General features: G+C 45.5%; 1 protein-coding gene across 7 annotated transcripts in view; it reads left to right on the top strand.

Moving 5' to 3' along the window:
- Window positions 1–21,006, top strand: part of ME3 (malic enzyme 3) — a 218,207-nt gene that overhangs the window by 143,341 nt on the left and 53,860 nt on the right. For all 7 annotated transcript variants that reach the window (XM_009187077.3, XM_017948825.3, XM_017948823.3 and 4 more), the window contains 2 exons: window positions 1,431–1,506; window positions 12,192–12,353. In XM_009187077.3, coding sequence (XP_009185341.2) covers window positions 1,431–1,506; window positions 12,192–12,353 — 238 coding nt within the window. The remainder of the gene's footprint in view (window positions 1–1,430; window positions 1,507–12,191; window positions 12,354–21,006) is intronic.

Here is a 21,006-nt window from a genome sequence, read left to right on the forward strand (position 1 = left end):
ATGGAGTCACAAAAGACAAAAGTTGGGTAGGGGAGCGATGAAAAGTGTTGGATGCTACCAAGAAGACAAAGGAAAAGGGGACTGATGAGTGTCCATTGCATTTAGGAATATGAAGGTCATTGGTAGCCTTTGCAAGAGCAGTTTTGGCAGCATGATGTTGAGACAAGATACGCTGCAGTGGGTTGAGGAATGAATGGGAGATGAACAAATGGAAACAGTTAGTGTAGGCAATACTTTTAGGAAGTTTGGCAATGGAAGGGAGGAGAGTGAAAGAACAGTCCTGGCAAGAAATATGGAGGCCAGGAACAGTTTGGGGTTCAGTGGTGTTTTTGTAGTTGTTTTATTTTGTTTTAATTTTTTTATTATGGAAAATTTCTAACATATATAAAGTAAGCAGAATATTATAATGGACTTCAATGTACCCTAGATTCTATGGACTCTGGATTCTGTTTTATTTCTCAGATGAGTAATGTTTTTTCTAGGAGGGAGTTGATTTGGCTGGACTCAAATTCCCAACTCTGTCTCTCCTAATCAGCAATAACTGAAATCTCTGCTTGGTTCTTTCAGATTCCAGCTGTACTTATTTTTTGCCAGTCCCCCTGTGTGTACATAGTTTAGTGGTCAGCCAATAATTTGGGTAGATTTGGGAGTTTATCCTTTCTGTGGCTTGTCCCCTTCCAGAATCCACCCCCTCTTCATTTCCTGGCTTCTCTTCTAGCCCCAGCTCTATTATCTGATATCTCTAGCTATTAAGACTTTGGCCTCTGCTGCCCCAAGTTGCCTGCAGATTGGACTGCCTTCAGGCAAAAAGCTGCAAACTTGCAGATCCCAAAAGGTATAATTCCTGCTTTCAAAGCTTGATTCCCCTCCAGTATCTGTCTGCTCTTGGCCAACCCCCATTGCCTTCGTGCGCGCGTGCGTGCGTGTGTGTGATGATGGAGTAGCTCAGGACTGTCACTCACCTCTCTTCCTATCCCCAACTCCCTCCCCCACTGCAAGAACCTCATGCACATGTGTCTGAACATCCCAACTCACACGTCCAAGTTTCAGTCATGGACTCAGCCCTAGGGATCCAGCCACTGCAGTGTGGTCTGTACTTGGGAGAAGGGACCTGGAGAAGAGGCTGACCCTCTTCCAGTCCCTGGAATCAGCCTTGGGGCCATTCGGTCAGGGAATTCTGGTATCCTGGGTATTGGTCTAGAGGAAAGAAAGAAGGGCACAGACTCTGGGGAGCACAGGCTCCAGGCAGGCACACCCCTTGGCCCCATGGACTCCTTGCCCTGTGGAGAGAAGCAATTGGAAGAAAACCTGAGGATGACCCTCTAAACTGCTGGGGCTCTGGGCAGGAGACTACCTAGTACTATGGACTTTGCTCAGTTTCTAGTCTGACTGCCTGGTTTCTCTGTGTGTACATGTTTTGTTTCTTTTAGTGGACTGTTCATCACCATTCATGACAAGGGCCATCTTGCAACAATGCTGAACTCTTGGCCAGAAGACAATATTAAGGTATGATCCCGTTTTCATTGCTATTTAATCATTGTTGGGTGAATCCTTCCAGCCTGAACCAGAGTCATTTCCAGCTATAAAATGAGCCATTATGACACTGAAGGCAGCATACTACCACCCATTCCTAAGCCACAGACCTGTTATAGCCAAGTACAAACACACCACAGAGCAGAGGTTTGCATGAACCAGGCATCCATGTGACATTGCCCTTCATTATTGTGATTATTAGTCTGAAGATATGTTCAGCATGTGTTGAGTCCCTGCTAAATATATGGTGCCAGTTTCCATAGTAGACACAGAGAGAAATCAGGCATAGACCCTCTTCTCAAGTAGCTGACATGTTATGCGGAAAATAAGCCAAAGGCACAAAAGGCTAACAAGGTGGTACTTGTCCAGAGATAAATAAAGTACACGAAAAGAACTGAGGGTGTTCTTCTAGAGGTAATGATGATTTTTAGCTTGAGGAGATTCTGGGATGACTTCATGGGGGAAGTGACAGTGGAGCTAGGCCTTGAATTTAGGGGTAGGCTGTGGACAGTTAGGTAGTGGAGAGACTAGGCTGTGGAGTGAGGACATTCTGCACCAAGAGTAAAAGCCTATGATGGACAATATCTTCACATTTGGGTACGTGTACCCCGGGTGTACACAGCAGTGGGGGGTGGGGATGTGGGACATAAATGTAGAGTGACAAAATAAACCTGCCACTTCTTCCAGGAGCATCCATTTTACTCAAAAATTTAAGAAGAAAACATTTCTATATACCAAACAATATACATTATAGAATGCAAAAGTTGCCTTAATTTTTTTTTTTTTTTTTTGAGACAGAGTATCACTCTGTTGTCCAGACTGGAGTGCAGTCATGGATTATTGCAACCTCAATCTCCTGGGCTCAGGTGATCCTCCCACCTCAGCCTCCCCCATAGTTGGGACTACAGGCGTGGGCCACTGTGCCTGGGTAATTTTTTGTGGTTTTTTTGTGGTTTTTTTTTTTTTTTTGCAGAGATGGGGTTTTACCATGTTGCCCTGGCTGGCCTTGAACTTCTGGGCTCAAATGATCTGTCCATTGAAGCCTCCCAAAGTCCTAGGATTACAGGCATGAGCCACCATGCCTAGTGATGTTAATTTTTATATATAAAACATGCAAATTTGTAGAAATGTATTAGCCTCTGGCTAAATCCCCAGATCTCCTGCTATAGAGATATCTATGGAGGAGTTTGAGGGGTTCTGGTATCTAAGATCATTGTTGCTTCTGAAACAAAATGGGTGAGGCAAAAATGCAGAACATCCACTAGCTGGTGGGTGAGGGCATTTTTGGCACCTGAGCTGGGGAGGTGTTGGTGCTGACCAAGTATAGTACAAGGAACTCTCAGGGCCAGTGAGTGCTCACATCACCCTGCCTTGCCTGGGAGGCCGTGGTACTCCAACACATCTACTCTGGAAGAGCTCCCCGGAGATTCAGATACAGAGAAGGTATACGGGTCCATACTTGAGGAGCTCGAAGTCTAGTTAGAAAGCCTCATCCAGAAACAATGACAGTACACTGTGTCTCTGCTGCCAACGAGAGAACCATGTACCTCTCTCTCTTTTTCCCTGCCCATTCCCTGAGCCCCTCCGCCCTTCTCCACTGGACACCAAATACAGCTTCTTTCTATCTACCTCTCTTTGTGTCTCACCCACTCCTGGCTCTCTCCAGGGAATGATATTATTTAAAAACAGATCAGGTTGGGGACAGAACCGTGGCCCTCAGGAGCCAGGCTCGAGCCACAGCCAAGGCCCTGGGACTTTAATCCTCGCTCGTTTTTTGCGTCTGTGTCTGAGTATCATTTTGCCTTGTGCTTCTCCCTCCTGCTTATCTGCTTCAACTTCAGTTATATGTCCTGCGGGCCCTGCAGGTTTTGGTCCCAGGCCCAGAGAAGCGAATTTCCAGAGCATGTCTAGCATGAATCTATAATAAAACCTTGAGGACATTAAGGGAAGCCAGCTTACTGGATGGACTAATCTTAGTGGATATGCTGTTGGGGTCCTGTAAAGTTACCTCTTTCACTCACTTTCCTGGACAGTTCAACCATGGGGAAACCTTGGACATAGGAGGCACTCAGTAGATGCCTACAGAGTTGAATGAATTCAGCTGATAGACATACTGAGCATCTTCCATGTCACAGATACTGTGCTGGGAGGTTCTCCACTAATATGTTCGGTGCTTTTGTGCAAATTATGAGGAACTAGAAAGAATGATGAAAAGATACCTCTGTTTAACAAAAAGGCACCCTTTCCTCCAAGCTGACACAGGGACTTGGTGAGGGGATCATGGACTGGATTTCAGGTTTCAATTGTTCCTCTTATCAGAGCACAACTGTATCAAGGGCCTTGCTGTGAGGAATGCAAAATGAGAAAAACATGGACCCTGCCCTCAAATTGCCTCGTATTGTGGTTAAGAAACCAAGATGTAAATTCAAAATAGAACCTTAGGAGCTAAATAGCTATTGACTTAATAACATATTTTGAGCACCTTCTAAATACTGAACGCTAATTGCCAAAGAGATGGTGACCACAACTGTTGTGATTTTAGAGGAAGAGAAACAGGGCTTTGGGCATCCTGGAAGAGGTAGGACTCCAGCAGTCTCCAAATAAGAGAGACATCCAGAGCCTCTAAGGAGAATGTTAAGTTGCCTGAGCAGATCTGGGCCCGTGATACTGAATTCAGTTGCATTCAACCATCTTTTAGAAAACATCTACTCTGGAAGAGCTCCCTTGAGGTTCAGATACAGAGAATGTATATGGGCCCATGCTCAAGGAGCTCAAAGTCTAGTTAGAAAGACTGATCCAGAAACAATGACAGTACACTGCATCTGTGCTGCCAAACAGAGGACCCCAGAGGACGAGGAGCAGACAGGTGACTGGCTGCCCCCCCACCCTGTGGTACCGCAGAGTACACAGGTGAGTGCCTGGGACCACCTCCATCCTTTATTCCTGTCTCACTTTGAAGAAACCTGGAGATCAGTCCCAGTGACTGTGTAGGGGAATCAGACCAGGCTTTGCAATAAGACAGCCCCGGATTCTGGCCTTGAAGCTTCACTTACCTGCTGCGTGTGCCGATATTCTCTCTGAGCTTTGCTTTCCTATTGTGAGGATTAACTATGATAAAGTCTATACACATCGAAGGGCACTTGAATGGATACTGTCACCACTGGAGGTAGTGGAGGCAGCTGTAGCCGAAACAGCAGTGCAAGCAGGGCCTGACGGGGCTGCCTTACCTGGGAATCACAGGCCACAAATGAGCAATCAAATGATTTGACCCCTAGACATATTTGATTTGGCTCTTAGTGGTTTTCTAACATTTTGAATTTGTAGGCAACATTTTTAAATCAGGAGATTTCATGAGAAATATATATCCAAGGACTTGGATTTCTGGCTTCTCTGGAAAAGCCAGGAGCTCTGAATATTGGGCCTGTAGTTTGGCATGTAAATAGGTCCACTGGAGCTGATTGGACTGCCTGTGGCTTACCCCAGACCCCTCCTTGCCCTACTCACTGGCCTTTATCTGGAGGTTCCTCTCCCCCCACCCCCAGGGTACCCTTTCAAAGGTTTAGAACTTCCAAGCCACAGTCTTTCTTGTTTTCTGATGTGTATTTTCCAGTTATTTTAGCAAGTGGAGAGGAAGGTCTCCCTACCTAGGTAGGGAATCTCTGCTCATTATTCTTTCATAGCACTTGGGAACTGATGCAGAAGCTCTCCTTCACTACTTCATTCTATTCCCACAGTCGCTGGGAGAAGTTGGACTAAGGACATCTGAAACCCTCAATGTGGGTCCTGAAGAATGTGTAGGAGTGAGACCGGGTGGGCGTGGTTCACGCCTGTAATCCCAGCACTTTGGGAGGCCGAGGCAGGCGGATCACTTGAGGTCAGGTGTTTGAGACCAGCCTGGCCAACATGGTGAAACCTCATGTCTACTAAAAACACAAAAATGAGTTAGGCATGGTGGCAGGCGCCTGTAGTCCCAACTATTCAGGAGGCTGAGGCAGGAGAATCACTTGAACCCAGAAGGTGGAGGTTGCAGTGAGCCTTGTGCCACTGTACTCCATCCTGGGCAACAGAGCAAGACTCTGTCTAAAAAACAAACAAACAACAAAGGGCCGGGCATGATGGCTCATGCCTGTAATCCCAGCACTTTGGGAGGCTGAGGTGGGCAGATCACCTGAGGTCAGCAGTTGAAGACCAGCCTGGTCAACATGGTGAAACCCTGTCTCTTCTAAAAATACAAATAGTTGGGCGTGGTGGCACGCACCTGTAGTCCCAGCTTCTCGGGAGGCTGAGGCAGGAGAATCACTTGAGCCTGGGAGGCAGAGGTTGCAGTGAGTGGAGATCGGGCCATTGTATTTCAGTCTGGGTGAGAAAGTGAGATCCTGTCTCAAAAAATAAAAATAAAAAAAACAAAGACTGTATAGGGTTGTGTCTTTTGTCAGATGAGCAAGCTGAGGTTAAGTGACTTGTCTGAGGTTACCCACAATTAAGTGTTGGTGCCCAGCCCAGAGCTGTGGTGCTAAATCACTTCTCTAGCATCTGCTAAGTCGGGGAGACAGAGTTTTTCAAGGTATACGTATCTTTAGACCTGTTGCTAGCTGCTTGCCTAGAGAAGAGGAGTGGTTTAGAGGAGCTTCTGAATCGACTCAGAATGTAAAAAAATGACTTTCTATGGTTTCCCAGCAAGAAAGTAGAGTTGAAAACTACAGTGTAAGAAAAGTAGGCTGCGAGGGAAATGGGGCCAAAGCCCAGGGCTGGGGAGACCACGAAGTTTTGTGGGCCTTGCTTTTCAGGAAGGAGGGGGTGGGCCAGGCCAGGCTGCCTTGAGCTGTCCAGCGTAAATCACAAAAAGGAGTGAGAACTGCTTTTCTGACTCTTTCCCACACTGGCCACTGCCTGGAGCCTATAGGAAGGTCCAGCTGAGAATAGCCTCCTCCCTAACAGTTTTCCCAAGCTCCTAAATCTCTCCCTCACCCCAGTCCCAGGAGCTTCGCGGGAGGAGGTGCTGAGAGCCAAGGGATCCTCCTCTGCTACTGGGTACATCCTCTGTAAACAGGCACTTAGGTTTTTACACTTAGAGCAGATTGCTCATGCCAAGTGCCTACCTACCATGCATTGGCCCACTTCGTGTTAAAGCCCACTCTGTGCTTATTTTCAGGTTAGAATTCCTGAAAAACAGTCTCAGAGACGTATTCGGGGGTGCTCTTGTGTCGGTCAACACTTGTGGGAAGGAAGGAAACAGGATAGAGCAGAAGGAGAGGTTGGGCTGCAGTAAGATCTCAAGCAAGGTTCTGCTGAGCCCCTGACGAGGCTCTGGAGCTGGGATGGCCCTTCAAAGGCATCCAGAAGTAAGGCAGCGGAGTGGACCTTTAGATTCCTGTATTGGGCTGCCCTTGGAAGGAGGTGTGGCTTTGGGCAAGGTGGCTCTTTTCAGTAGAGGAAATTCCCCTAAGTGGGCTGATATCCAAGGATACAGCTGGGAAAATAACTCTTTCATTCCTGCAGGAGGATCTGGGCAGCACATGATCGTATCCATCTCATGAGGTATGATGCCAAGTGCTCTACATAGATTAACTCATTGGATTTTCATGGCAACCCCGTAAGAGGTAGGGACTATTGTTATCCCCATTTTCTAGACAAGGAAGCTGAGAGGTTAGGTTCTTTGCAAGGGAGGGGTGGAACCAAGATTTGAAACTAAGACGTGTGTATTATTTTTGTTGTGGAAAGAGAGAGAGGGAGAAGCAGAAGAAGAAGAGGAGGAGGAGGAGGATAAAAGGAAAGATGAGAAGGAAGGATGAAACAAAAGGAAGAGGAAGAAGAGGGTTGTATAAACAGTGCTGTGGGCAACGCTTGTAGCTATGACTATAGCTACAAGTCCAAGGAAGCTCCAGAGCAAGCAAGACATTTGATCATCAGGTCAGTCTTGGGTCAGTCCCATTGGGTCCACCCAAACTAAAGGGTGTGGGCAATAATTCAGAAAAGGCCTTAGGTCTGAGGCAGGTGGGCAAAGGAAGAATATGGCACAGCATTCCCCAAACCTCCCCATAGTCATAGAGAGACAGGGGAGTTATGAATTATAAAACTCTTCCAAACAAGGAAAATGGGATTCTGTTGTTCTAGAAAAGGTTGCTTGGCTTTAAAGCTCAAGGATGCTGCCCAGGTTTGCCCTCAGCCTTTTGACAATTTACAGAACTAGTGGCTCCCAGCATAAGGTCCATTGATGTTATGACAACCAAGGTGCAGTGTCTTCTCTCTGAACTTGTTAATCCACAGCAGGTCTGAACTCTGTTCAGTGCCAAAGACACTTTGTTCTCTCTGTTGGATCTATCACATTGCCCGCCATGTGTGAGTGCGTATCACATTATAGACACCAAGTTAAGTGCTGATGAATCAAAGATGACACAACCCATTACTGGCCCCAGAAGAGCTTCAAGCTACTGTGAAGCACAAGGAAATGTACAACTGTAATACAAGGAAGAGAATGATAGGTTTTGTAGGTGAGGAAAATGCTGTGGGAATTCAGAGAAGGAAGTGATAAAATTCAGAAGGGAAGCTTCATGGAAGGAAATGCTTTTTGAACTGTTCCTTGAAACACGCAAGGGTGGTAAGACTTGTATCAAGGAGATAAAGAAATTGAGAAGTAAAATAGCATGTATCCAAGAAAGTACAAGCCTTGTGCAAAACTGGAAATATTTCAGTTTGGATGGAGCATGGAAAGAATAAAGGGGAAATTCAAAGGGCAGCTTGCGCCTAGCCCATGGAAGGCTTTAGGTGCCAGTCTAAGATGTTTGGGCTTTGTTTTACAGACATTGGGAACCATTAGAGATCTGGGGGCAAAAAAAGTGATATATCTGGGTGTGCTTCGGAAAAAATGAAATGGAATGGGGAAAATCCAGTAGAGAGACCAGTCAGGAGAACTGGAGTCAGGAGAACACTGTAGTGGCTCAAGTGAAGATGGATGATCCGATCCGAGGCAGTAGCAATAATATGAAGATAATGGAACAGATGTTTAAAATAGGGAGCAGGCACAATCAGCAGAACTTGGTGACCAATTGGCTGTGGTTGACTAACAGAGAAGAATCAAAGAAGACTGGACGTTTTTGAACTTGGAAGATACAGGGTAACAGAGCAGGAGGACAGCAGAGTAAAAAGGATCAAAAGGAGTAAGAGGGAAAAGAGGATTCCTTTGGTTAGGGAATTGTGGGATTTGGGAAGAGTACTGGACATTTGAGTGGCAATGTCCAGCAGACAGTTATCTATAGGTGTCATCTACTTAGAGAGGACAGTAGGATCCATAGCAATGGATGAGGATGCCAAGGTTAAAGCTGTTAAGTTTCACATGGCCAGACTTTCTTAAATGTTGCATTTGCCATGGTCTCCCCTTGGTTTCTTTTTCATTCATTCATTTAACAGATAATTATTGCATGGTCTTTCTGTGTTTAATGTTAAACTGGAGAGATCAGAAATAATTTCAAAGTCTGAGATATAATCTTTTCCCTAAATAATCATCATCATTACAATCATAAGAGCAGCAACCATTTATTCATCATTCTTACTTTATACAAGGCACCAGGTTAAAATGAGACATATATTATTATATTTCATCATTACAACAACCTGAGGAGTTAAGTATTATTATTATTATACCCATTTTATGGAGAATTGAAGCTCAGAATAGTTATCTATTTATCTAAAATTACACATGGCACATCATCAAGGATCCTAGATTCAAAAACTGGTTATCAGATTCCAAAGGACCTGCCATTAACCACTAAGGCTGTTTGGTGAGATAAAATGTGCATTTTAAAACAAAGTTAATAACAACCCAGCTGCTTTCACCATCAAAGGATTAAATAACACCTTGTGCAGGTCTTGGCAGGCAGTGGGTCCTTAACACATGCTTGCGAAAGGCAGGCAAACGGACAGGAAGGGTATGTGGTAGATATGGCAATTCAGGGGAAGGAGAAATTTCAGTAGATTATAATGAGCAGAATTTATGCTGCTGAAGAATGGGGAGAACAACCCTCCAGGAGAAAGGAATAGACAGGTTGAGATGGAGAGGTGGTAGGCAAATTCCGAGTGTGTCTGGGAAGAATGAGAAGGCCAGCACAGCCACAGAAGGCAATTGTGTACAGATGTGTAGCAGGAAATAAGTTTCAGAAGGTCAGTTGGATTCAGGTCATTAAAGAGTTAAGTATTTTGGACTCTATTCTACGGACAGTTCAAAGTCACTAAAGGTCTTTGAGCCTGGGAATGGCATAATGAAAATGGGCTTTTGACACAATGAATCTGACATTGGTTAGCAGGAGAGAATGGAAGGAAGGAAGGTGAGAGGCAAGCAGTCTCGTTGTGAAACTGTTGCAATAACTCAACTATAACCGTGCTAAGATTGTGGGTGGACAGTAGATGGAGGTGAGACACTCATTCAGAGGAGCTGGGCATGCAGTAGAATGCCCTGGGGCATGTCCAGGCTGGGAGAGTGCCACTGCAGAGCCCTGTCACCATCCTAGGGTTGTGGGGATAACAGCCTGGAGTAGCAGATTTCCTCCGTTTAACTTCATGTCACTCACTGCCCCTTCAGCACAGAGAAGGATTCTGAGAGAATGGGAACCATAATAAGGAAGCTCTAATTAGGAGAGACGATAGAGAAATGCTCAGAGTTTGGACACCCAGGGGCAGCATGAGGGCATAGTCTCCAACAGGGAGAGCTACCAAGAGGAGGTCAGATGCAGGTTGCAGAGAGGGTGGCGCCAAAGCAGGGCAGGACTTTGCCAAGATCACAGGCACTTTACCCCAGCCAGTTGGGGTGGTAGAAGGAGCCCTGAACCAGGAACCTTGCCCTGTCACATTCACTAGCAAGATGACCTTGCTAAGTCACCTAATCTTTTAAGATAACTGATGTGGAAACATCCAGCCAGTGCCTGGCATGTGGCCGACACTTAACAAATATATGGAGGAAATAAAGGTTTCTGTTTGCTCACCTGTGAAGCAGAGATAACAGCCTCAGATCCACCTACCTGCTCAAGTTATGGGGAGGGTCACATGAGATGCAGTCTGTGAGCACTCTCCAAAGAGGCAGTCGAGCAATCTAAGGGAGAATATCATGATTTTCATGGATCTCTTGTACTCTCCAGAGACCCCTTTCCAGAAGCAGAGGAGTGTTTTTAAAACTGTCTACACCCATTTCCACTAAAAGAGAGAATAGAAGTGAGAAGAAACCATAAGCCCTTTGGGTACCAGATCATAAACTCTTCCAGGGAAAGAATGGGTCTTCATCTCTTTACCCCTAGTGCCCAGCAATGTACCTTCATGGATTTAACCAAACCCTATGGTGCCCATCAGGACACCTGTAGCCTAGAGTAGATCCAAAGCCAGGTTCCAATGAAGGGATGAGGGACCTATAAACTTAACTGTTTTAGAGATAGAGAGAGCTGGCGCTGGTGAGCAGGTGAGAGTGGCCTACAAACAACTTCACCGTTACCCTGAGGGGCTCTCCTTGGCCAGACATTCAAGGCCTTTCACAGTCTGACTCCTGCCTGACTTTCCATTCTTTCCCTTCCTGCAACCTACACCTCCTCGTTCCCCAAACACACCCTACATTCTCCCCACCCCCAGCACCTCCACCCTGGATTTTAACTTTCTTTTGTATCAAATGCCCTTCTCCCGACCCATGCCCCACAATCTCCACCTGTCCAAGGTAGGGCATGTGTGTCCCTTCACCCATGAAGGGTTACCTTCCCATCTTCTAATCTCTGCCACCCTGTATGCTATTCTGCTGCTGTCCAGCTTCCCTCCCAGAATCACGATTATTAATATACACATTCCATCTCTCCTTTGGCCCATTAATCCTTTAAGGACTGGGTCCGTGCATATTTGTTTTTGTAGATGTGCAAACTGAAGCTCCCCCAGAATTTGTCAGTGTCTTATGCAAAGTAGGTGCTTCATAAATATGCATTACATGAATAAAAGAATAACCATTATAATAATACAATTATTCCTCTCATCACCATCAGCTTCATTCACATCTATTAATTCACAGTAGGTAAGCCTTGAAGTAGCACGACATCTAGTACATCAGCAATTCTTTGCCAAATGCAAAAGGTAAATCCCAGTGCAGCTTGAAACTCTTCCTGATTTCGTGTGCAATAATGATCCTAGAAGATGTCACAAGGAGTCCTGTTCTTTGCAAATCGGATTTTTCATAATCCAGGAGTAGGTCGGAGAGCATTTAGATTAGCCTCTAAATCCTGGAGCTGTAGCAGCAGCACGAACACTTATTTTTCATTTTCTCCTTTAATTATGCCCTTCCCTCCCCACCACCCCAAGTCTCAGGCTGAGAGTGTCTGTTTAGTTTCCTTGAGGAAGAGTGAAGTGACTTGATGTGGTTTCCCTCTAGCTGTTTCTGCAGCCCCCACCTGAAGCTCAGAATGCAAGGCAGGCATCTTTCTGTCATCTCCTCTCAGTAAGGTTTCTCACCAGCCTGCCAGGAAGGACCGGCCACCCACAGGTGAATAAATGCTCTGGCCTTATCCCAGACAAACTCTTCCACACCGGCAAAGTCGGTGGGCATCCAGTCGCCAAGCCTGATGGGCTGGGGCTGCTAAAATGAGCACTCTGTCCTTGGAAGTGCTGTCCCTGATTGATGGTGCCCTGCTGTTTTTCAGGCCGTCGTGGTGACTGATGGGGAGCGCATCCTGGGCCTGGGAGACCTGGGCTGCTACGGCATGGGCATCCCTGTGGGCAAGCTGGCCCTGTACACAGCGTGCGGAGGAGTGAACCCACAGCAGTGCCTCCCTGTGCTGCTGGATGTTGGCACCAACAATGAGGTAACACACTGCCCAGGCCAGAAGCTCTGGGGCCAGAAGGTGGCAACTGGGACAGGGTGAGGAGCATGTTTGTGGGTGGTTATATCTACACAGCAATGGGCCATTTCTTTCTTGGCATCTCCTTGACCAGGGCACTCCTCCTACACAGTTGTGGAGTACAGGACCTTCTTCCCTGGTTGCCCACCCCTAGCTCCATTCTGTTCCCTCTCCCACTCCTGGGTCCCCTTGATCCTCTACCTCTATGAGGCCCTCTAGACCCACAATGACCCCTGCCTCGGCTTCCTTCCTCTTTGACCCCCATTACCCCATGCAGTTTCCATTTCCCTTGAGGTGGGAGTGACCCCTGGGCTGTGTTTTTTAGCATTTTCAAGGCAGTCTGCCCCAGTGGAAGGATTAGAATTCAAAGTACCAGGGGCCAAAATGTCTGACTCAGACAGATTAGTGTCCTGCAAACCCACTGAGAGAAACCGAGTCAAGCTGTAGGTGAGATCCATCTGCACGATTCCTAGCAGTTTGTGGTTTAAGGAGTTCAGGCCCCAGCCAAGAGTTTCTCTGCTCTGGGAACCATCATGGGCACGTCTGTGATTCGCTGCTCTGTCTCTGTGTCAGAAAACATGAAAAAATATCCAAGGATTCCCTCTTAATGATATTTATCTTTGAGATCAGTCCATGTTCATCTTTTCAAAATTGAGGCCAGGCACAGTCACTCACGCCTGTATTCCCAGCACTTTGGGAGGCTGATCGGGGCGGGATCACCTGAGGCCAGGAGTTTGAGACCAGCCTGACCAACATGGTGAAATCCCATCTCTACTAAAAATACAAAAATTAGCTGGGTGTGGTGGCACACACCTGTAATCCCAGCTACTGGGGAGGCTGAGACAGGAGAATCCCAGGAGAACCTGGGAAGCAGAGCTTGCAGTGAGCTGAGATCACACCACTGCACTCCAGCCTGGGTGACAGAGCAAGACTCTGTCTTAAATAAACAAATAAATAAACAAATAAATAAATAGAGACAATTCAGAGAAGTGTTAAAAATAAGGTATCAGCCACACAACAAGTGCTAATCGTTGTTTATACATTGGTATATTTTCTCCCAGCCTTTTTTTTTCCCCATGAACTTATAAAACAAAAGTTGTGTTCTTATTATATATACAGTATTTTATATTTCTTTTTCAAATTTAATTATCTGTCATGAGTTTTCTTTCAGGTCATTAACCATTCTTCCATAGTGTCTGTTTAATAGCTACCTGGTGTATCATAATTTACATAAGAAAACCCCCACAGTTGGGCACTTAGGTTGTTTCTAGTCTTTTTAAAATATAAATTGTGCTCTGAAACCCATTTTTGCAGATGAGTCTTTGTTACTATCTTTGAGTATTTCCTTAGGATAAATTTCTAGAAATGTAAGTATTGAAGCAAAAGGAATGGTCATTTTTTAAATTCTTGATTCACATTGTCAAAAAGTTATTCTTATTTGCATTCTGCAGTGATCTCTCTTAAGAAAATTTGCCAAGACTCTTTACATGGCCTTCCTCTTCCCTAAACACAGTGCATCCCCATTTCTTTTCTTTTTTTTTTTTTTCTTTTTTTTTTTGAGACGGACTCTCTCTGTGTTGCCCAGGCTAGAATGCAGTGGTGTGATCTTGGCTCGCTGTAACCTCTGCTTTCCTGGTTCAAGCAATTCTCCTGTCTCAGCCTCCTGAGTAGCAGGGATTACAGGCATGCGCCACCAGGCTCAGCTAATTTTTGTATTTTTAGTAGAGATGGGGTTTCACCATGTTGGCCAGGCTGGTCTCAAACTCCTGACCTCAAGTGATCTGCTGGCCTCGGCCTCCCAAAATGCTGGGATTGCAGACATGAGCCACCATGCCCAGCCCAGGCATCTGCATTTCAAACAAAAGCAAGCACTTTAGATCCTAGTAAGGAATGATGCTTATTCAGACTTCATCTGCAGATACGATCAAATGATGGAATGATGGGCAGACCTTGCTGGGAAATCCTGGGGGTGGGAATGAGATGAGGGAGGGCAAGAAAGTGGGAAAACTATTGGTTTGGGACCTTGGTTCCCAGTACCATGACGAGCCAGGGACCTTGGTTCCAGTACCATGACAAGCCAGGGACCTTGGTTCCAGTACCATGATGAGCCAGATAAGTCACTGCACCTCCTTAGACTTAATTCCCTTTCAGTTTATTGAGAGACTAGACCAGAAAGTTACTAAGCATCCTTCAACCTCTAAAACTGCCTGGTCTCCATGTGTCTCCTCACCAGCTCAGGAGACAGGAGGTTGGATCAGGATACATGCTTTACAGCTGCTCATCAAAACCAGTCTTCAAGTTTTGCTCTGCACAGTGATGCCCTACCCCCAGCCAGATATCTGAGTTTTGCTGAAATTGTCTTTTGGCCTCACAGAATGCTTCTTTGCAGACGTGGATGAGTGCAGCAAACTTTGTTTTATTCTTCCTCTCGAACACCTCCTGCTGTGTTCCAACTGGATTTAATTGAGACCTTCATTCCTTCTAAAAGCTGGCTTTAGGCAAGAATTAGAACAGATTGAGTCTGATTCTGAGGCCACTGCATCCACTGGAAGGGTGCTGGCTGTGCTGGTGCATTGGGATCCTTTGTCATTGAAGGTCCAGCACACAGCAATGATATGCTGAAGTTTAGAGCTGGCTCTAACTTGTAACAAACCCACCAGAAAAAAATGACTAGAAGGTAGCAGTAATTGTGGATCAGGCCCTTTTTATGGACCACTCAGTTTAAGCCTTGCAATAACCCTGTGAGTGGAGCATCTGTCATTACCCTGTTTTTTACAGCATAGGAAACTGAGGCCCAGAGAGTTTTATTTACCCAAGAAGATCTGCTAGAAGAGGCAGGGCTAGGAGCCAAATCCAAGTTTGTGCTCCTCTCCCCATGTTATACCTGTGCCTAGTTTCTGTTGCTTTATAAGTAAAGATTTTTTTCTTGATTTTCAGAATTTTTATTGCTAAAATAAATTTAGAACATTATTCAAAATTTTAAAGAAAAAGGAAATGGTATTTCTCCCACAATGCTGCATTTGTGTTTCTTCTCAATATTTTTCTATGCCTATACATAAAGGTAGTTATTACCTAGGTGTAATCATAATGTAATTTTGTTCTAATTTCTTCAATTAAGATTCTTTTGTGAACACTTTGCCTTAGTTAATAAAAGTTTATTGAGTGTTTAGTGTGTGTCAGGCACCCTGCTGAGCCTGAAGGAGATAAATGCGGGTCAGCCTGAATAGAATATTCTACTTGTCAGTGTTTCAACACTGTCACCTAATTGGTCACTTTAATGAGTCGTGTGTCACATCTACTCAAAGCGTCTACTTCTTCTGGTGCTTTAGGCCTCTAGAATCACCTCTCCCTCCTGGATGTGGAGGGGAGAGAACCTCCCCTGGGTCTGCATCTTATGTCAGGGAGGGACCAGAGTACCCCCATCTGGGAGGAGGGAACATGCCCTGATCTGCCCTCTGTATGTGCCCCGGGGGTGAGAGGAAGCCGTTCTTCCCCAGTATATTATTCTCCCCATTTTCAGATAAGGAAACTGAGACTGAAACATGTCAACTACTTACCTCAGGTCCCACAGCTCTAAGTGTCAGAGCTGGGATTGGAACCCAACTCTCTGGCTCCACAGCTGCCTTGCCCAACATGGTGCACTGCTCCAAGGGGTCTGGTGTTTGCATTATAGACTGGGAAATGGGGGCCGAGAATGGGTGTTTCACACAGGCAGGATCCCACGGACATTCAGAATCAAGTCAGAGGATAGCAATACTGTTTACACCATCCCCTCCAGGGCATGGTGGGCCCCCCTCCAGACCCATTTGAGGAAACTCAGGACACAAAATTTTCAAAGTTATAAAGTGACCAACATTAGCAAGATGGTGATTTTTCTCTTTCCAAATGGATTTACTATGTGATCCCCCAACTACAGTTCTTTTTTTTTTTTTTTCAATGAATCCATTTGCAAGACATTCCCCCAAGAAGTCCCAGGGCACACCTTTTGCTCAGAGCAAGCCTGAGATGTAACAGAGGGAAGCTTGGCCTTTTACCATTTTAATCTCACATGTCCACGCAGGGAGGAAGCTGTCATGGGGGTTTTTAGTGTCAGAATAACTTGACCATCTGTGTGTATGTCTCCATAAAAACTCCTGAGGCAACAGGAGCTTTAATCACAGTCAAAGACAACACCCCTCCAGGTTTCCTGTTGAAGGAAAACATCTGCTGTCCACAGCCCTGAAACTCTGCGTCACTTTTACCTGCCGACAACAAGGAGATTTGGAAAAATAAATACATGGGGCCGTGATCCCATGAAGAAAGGACATCCCATGATTAAGTTCCAAGGGGGTAGGGGGAGGGAGTGCCTGCTCAACCTTCCATCGTGGCTGCGTGTGAATTGGATTTATTTTGTTTCATCCATACGCAGCCAGTCACAGACTATTCAGGTTAGAAGGCGCCTGAGTACCATCTTGTTCAACCCCCTTGTTTTACATGGGAAAAGAGACTCAGAGCAGAAAGGGCTTCCCCAAGGTTTGACTCCAAACCCAGCACTCATCCCACCCTGTGCTAAGGCAGGGTGGGGGAATCCCGGGGGATGGGGCTTGGCTTTAAAATGACCCTGCTGAGCCTTGGAGGTCTTCTCCTGGCAGAAGTCTTGAGCCTCTATGAATTCACCTCAGAAGGAGATGCTGTGTGATCTTCTGGAACTGAAGAATGGGAGGAGGGAGGGGAGTCATGTCTGCTTAGGGAAACAAACATGGGAGCAGAGCATCAGCAGAGCCTGGTAAATAGTGCTTTGGGTGTTACTGGATTGCCAAGGAAGCATGGAGTTGACAACCAGGCTGGGTGTTGCAGGGTTTCTTCTACCTTGCAAGATTATCATTATTTAGCCTTCACCATGTGGTGCCATCATAGAGATCACTCTCTACACATGTGTAACCTATGAGGATACCCTTGCTAGGATCTTTGTAGCTTACCCCAGGCTTAGCTGAGCTTCCCAAGGAATGAGTGGTAGGTGGGACTGCCACTGTGAGGAGAAAGCATGCTGTGCCCACATCATGAATCCAATCCCGTGACCTCCCAGACCCCCAGGTTCCCTGAGTAACATCACAGCATGCCTGTTGCTATGCAAGATAAATATTTTTTCAACCAGGAGGTTTATCTGTCTTCCAGCTGAAATGCAATGCTCACTGATATGGGCAGTGAAGAGGAGGAAACTGTTTCGTTTTCCATGACATTTTGTCTCCAAGACAAACCTTACGGGAGGCAGAGCTGGGCAAATAGCCACAGAGAGCACATTCAACCCTCTAACTCCCATGGCAGAGGAGAAAGTTCTGCTTCACCCACTTTGAATAAAGGCCTTCACCTAAAATTATAATCATTGACTTACTTGGTTCCAAAGGGGACTTAGTAACTAACAGAGGGGAAAGATTTCATCACTCAATATTTAGGTGCCAGGCACCCTACTGAACACTAAAGTTTGGAAGTGAATAAACCTGGTTCCCACCCTGGGAAGAGTCCTGGTCTAGAAACCATGATTTCTGCTGTGTCGTTTCCACCAATGTGTTTTGTGACTTTGGGCAGCTCGTTTATTCTTTCCAACCTTCAAAAACTCATTTGGAGGAAGCTGAACCAAGTGATTTCTAAGACCTTCCTAGTTTTTAATTCAGCATCTCCTTAGCCCAGTCCCAGGACTCTGGCAATCATATCACTAAATGCTTCTCAAGGGCTTATGTGTTCCATCACTGTACAATTAGCTGGGGAGATGCAGATGAATGAGGAGCTCAAAGAGCTTGCATTGTGTGATAGAAATCATTATTATCCCCATTTAACAGAGAGCAGAGAAAAGTTAAATACCTTCCCCAAAGCCACAGAGCTAGTCAAGTGACAAAGCCTCAATTCAAACCCAGGTCTATCTGATTTGAAAGCCTAGAGCCCCTTTGGGCCCTACCGAGGACGCTCAGAGGGGAGCATCCTGACCACAGCCACCAGGTCCAGCAGCGTCCTTTCCCCCACGGCATGTTGCCTCCAAACTTGAAGATTCCTCTGCCTCTATTGATAGGGTTACCAGATTTAGCAAATAAAAATACTGGACACCAGTGACATTTAAATTTCAGATAAGCAATTCAACATTTTTTTAGCGTAAGTGTGTTCCACGTAATACATAGGTCACACTTAATTCTAAACATTTCTTTTTAATTATTGCCTGTCTGAAATTCAAATTTAACTGGGCATCCCATATTTTTTCTGGCAATACTATCTGCTGAAATATTCTCTTCTCTTCTAAATCATATGAAGAAGTCAAGATAGAGGAGGGCTGCAAGGAGGGGGTCCAGGCAAGTTACTACTCCTACCCCTTACTGGCAGGCATTATTTTATCTGAATCAGTTGGCGGATACAGAGCAGAATGTGGGCTGTTTGTTCCATGTTGTGCCAAGTCTGCCGTGGGAGCTCTGCCCACTACTCTTTTAGAGAAGCCATTTCCACTCCTGCTAAAGGAGAACCAGTTGACTAGAGATGTGGACACAGCCTTTCCTCTGAATTCATTCCAGCTCTCCCCGTTCCCCAGCCTGGTCTGCAGGTCAAGAGCCTGGACCTTCCCAGCCACTACTGACCTCTTCCAGGAGGACCAGGCAGAGGGTAAGGAGCTGCCCCTTGGCTCCCTGGCTCCCTGGCCCCCACAATGCCAAGGGATGGGACAAAGAGGACGCTTCATCATGAGACCCAGACAAAGCTCAATCTCAGCATAGCTACTTTCTGGCTCTGTGAGCTTGGGCAGTTTATTTAAACCCTTGAACTCCAACTTCCTCTAAAATGGGATGAGAAGAGGTCAGACTATTAGAAGGAACGAATTAGTGCATTACTTGAGAGCTCTATATAAACATAAGCTATTTTTTAATGTCATATCCATAAGGGAACTTTTTTTCATGTTTTGTGGTTAAAGTATCTGAGACATAGAACATTTTATTATGGAAGCAAAATATAAGGACTTTTAAAAAGCTTTTTATAGTTGCCCTTGTATCTCAGCAGTATCTCATTATGGTTGACCTTTGATCTTTACTGCAGTATACTGAGAAATTTTTTGAAAATCTAAAAATCCCTTAGCACCACTGGGGAACTTAACTTACCCTAGAAACTGCATATGCAGGATTGAGAAATTCACTCTATGCTGCCTGATGCACTAAGATTCAAATCTGTGAGTTGGCAACATTCCAAATTATAACTCACCACGGACCCTTTTAATCTTTGTAAGAACTGGCAAAGTGAATGTTTTCTGCCAGTGCCAAGAGTAACACTATTTTCAGTCATTTTTTATGTATGTCCTTCCAAGCTCTGTATGTGTGTGTTTCAGAGAGTTATAATTATGACATCTGTGTAATTTTGTATCCTGCTTTTTCCACTTTAAATAATCTCTTACAAATTTGTCCAGGTGATTGCAAAGTCTTAAAACCACCAATTTTAATTACTGCCTAGCTATTCATCATGTTACTCTACTATCATTTATCATTTCTTCTTTCTGGATGTTTGATGCTTCTAAGTTGCTTTTGATGGTCACTTTGAAGGTAGCATGTGGAAGGGTGGGCACCATGTATGCACCACTTTCACCCTTTAGGTTCCCCGACTGACACACACATGCACATACCCCTACCAGTGAAGAATCCTAAACAGTTTCAAGGGTGTCCAATCCAGGGGATTAGGAGAGGGAGCGAGGAGGCCAGGATCCACCATCTTTCTAAATGTAAACCTGTGGTATCTTTGACAAAGTGCTAAATCCACCTCAGATCTTTTGTGTACCCAAGATTTGGGGTGAAGGGTTAACAGATATTTCCTGTTCTTTTCTGTCCCTTAAATTACACCCTCCCCCACACCTACTACAGTGATATCAAAGCATTATGGACCCAGATCAGTGTCCTTAAAAAGAAAAATTGATTCTTGTTGGTATGCATAAGAGCCACCCATGCAGCATGACTGAGTGCTTAAGACCATAGACTCTGGACCCAACAGCCCAGCTTTGAATCCTGATGCCTATACTTACAAATCCAATGTCTTAAGCAGGCTGCTTCACCTCTCTGAGTCTTGTTGCCTCTTTAAAAATGGGGGAAATAGATGTGTGAGAGAGGTGCTGGGTAGACATCTGTGAAGAATAAAGGGGGAGGGAGTGGGGCCTTCAGACTGTAGTACAGGTCAGACACCTGTGAAGGGAGAGCAAGAGGGAATGAGGACTGAGTAAGAGAGCCCAGGGAGAGTCTCCCCAGCTCCGTCAGGCCTTTGGGAAGTTCCTGCCCCAGCAGAGTCTCAGTTGGGCAGGAATGGTTTCCCCCAGCCCCTCTCCATGCTCAATCATTAAGCAATCCAGGGAGAGTGTGCAAACTGAAGGCTGTCCACCAATTGCCCACCATCAGCAGGTTCCCTTAAGATAGTTCCGAGCCACACACCTCCATGGCTGATACGTCCTCACTAGGTTAAGTAAAGCACTCAGGGCAGTACATGCCACATTGGAGGCACTGTGAAAGCTAAATTGCTACCACTGTTTTATAGCATATATTATAATTCACCAAGCTCTTTCATATATATTTTTCCACTTGATCATCATAATCATCCCCATGCAGCCCATATTTTATCCCCACTTGATAGA

Source organism: Papio anubis, chromosome 12 (genome assembly GCF_008728515.1).
Source record: "Papio anubis isolate 15944 chromosome 12, Panubis1.0, whole genome shotgun sequence".
Taxonomy (NCBI): domain Eukaryota; kingdom Metazoa; phylum Chordata; class Mammalia; order Primates; family Cercopithecidae; genus Papio; species Papio anubis.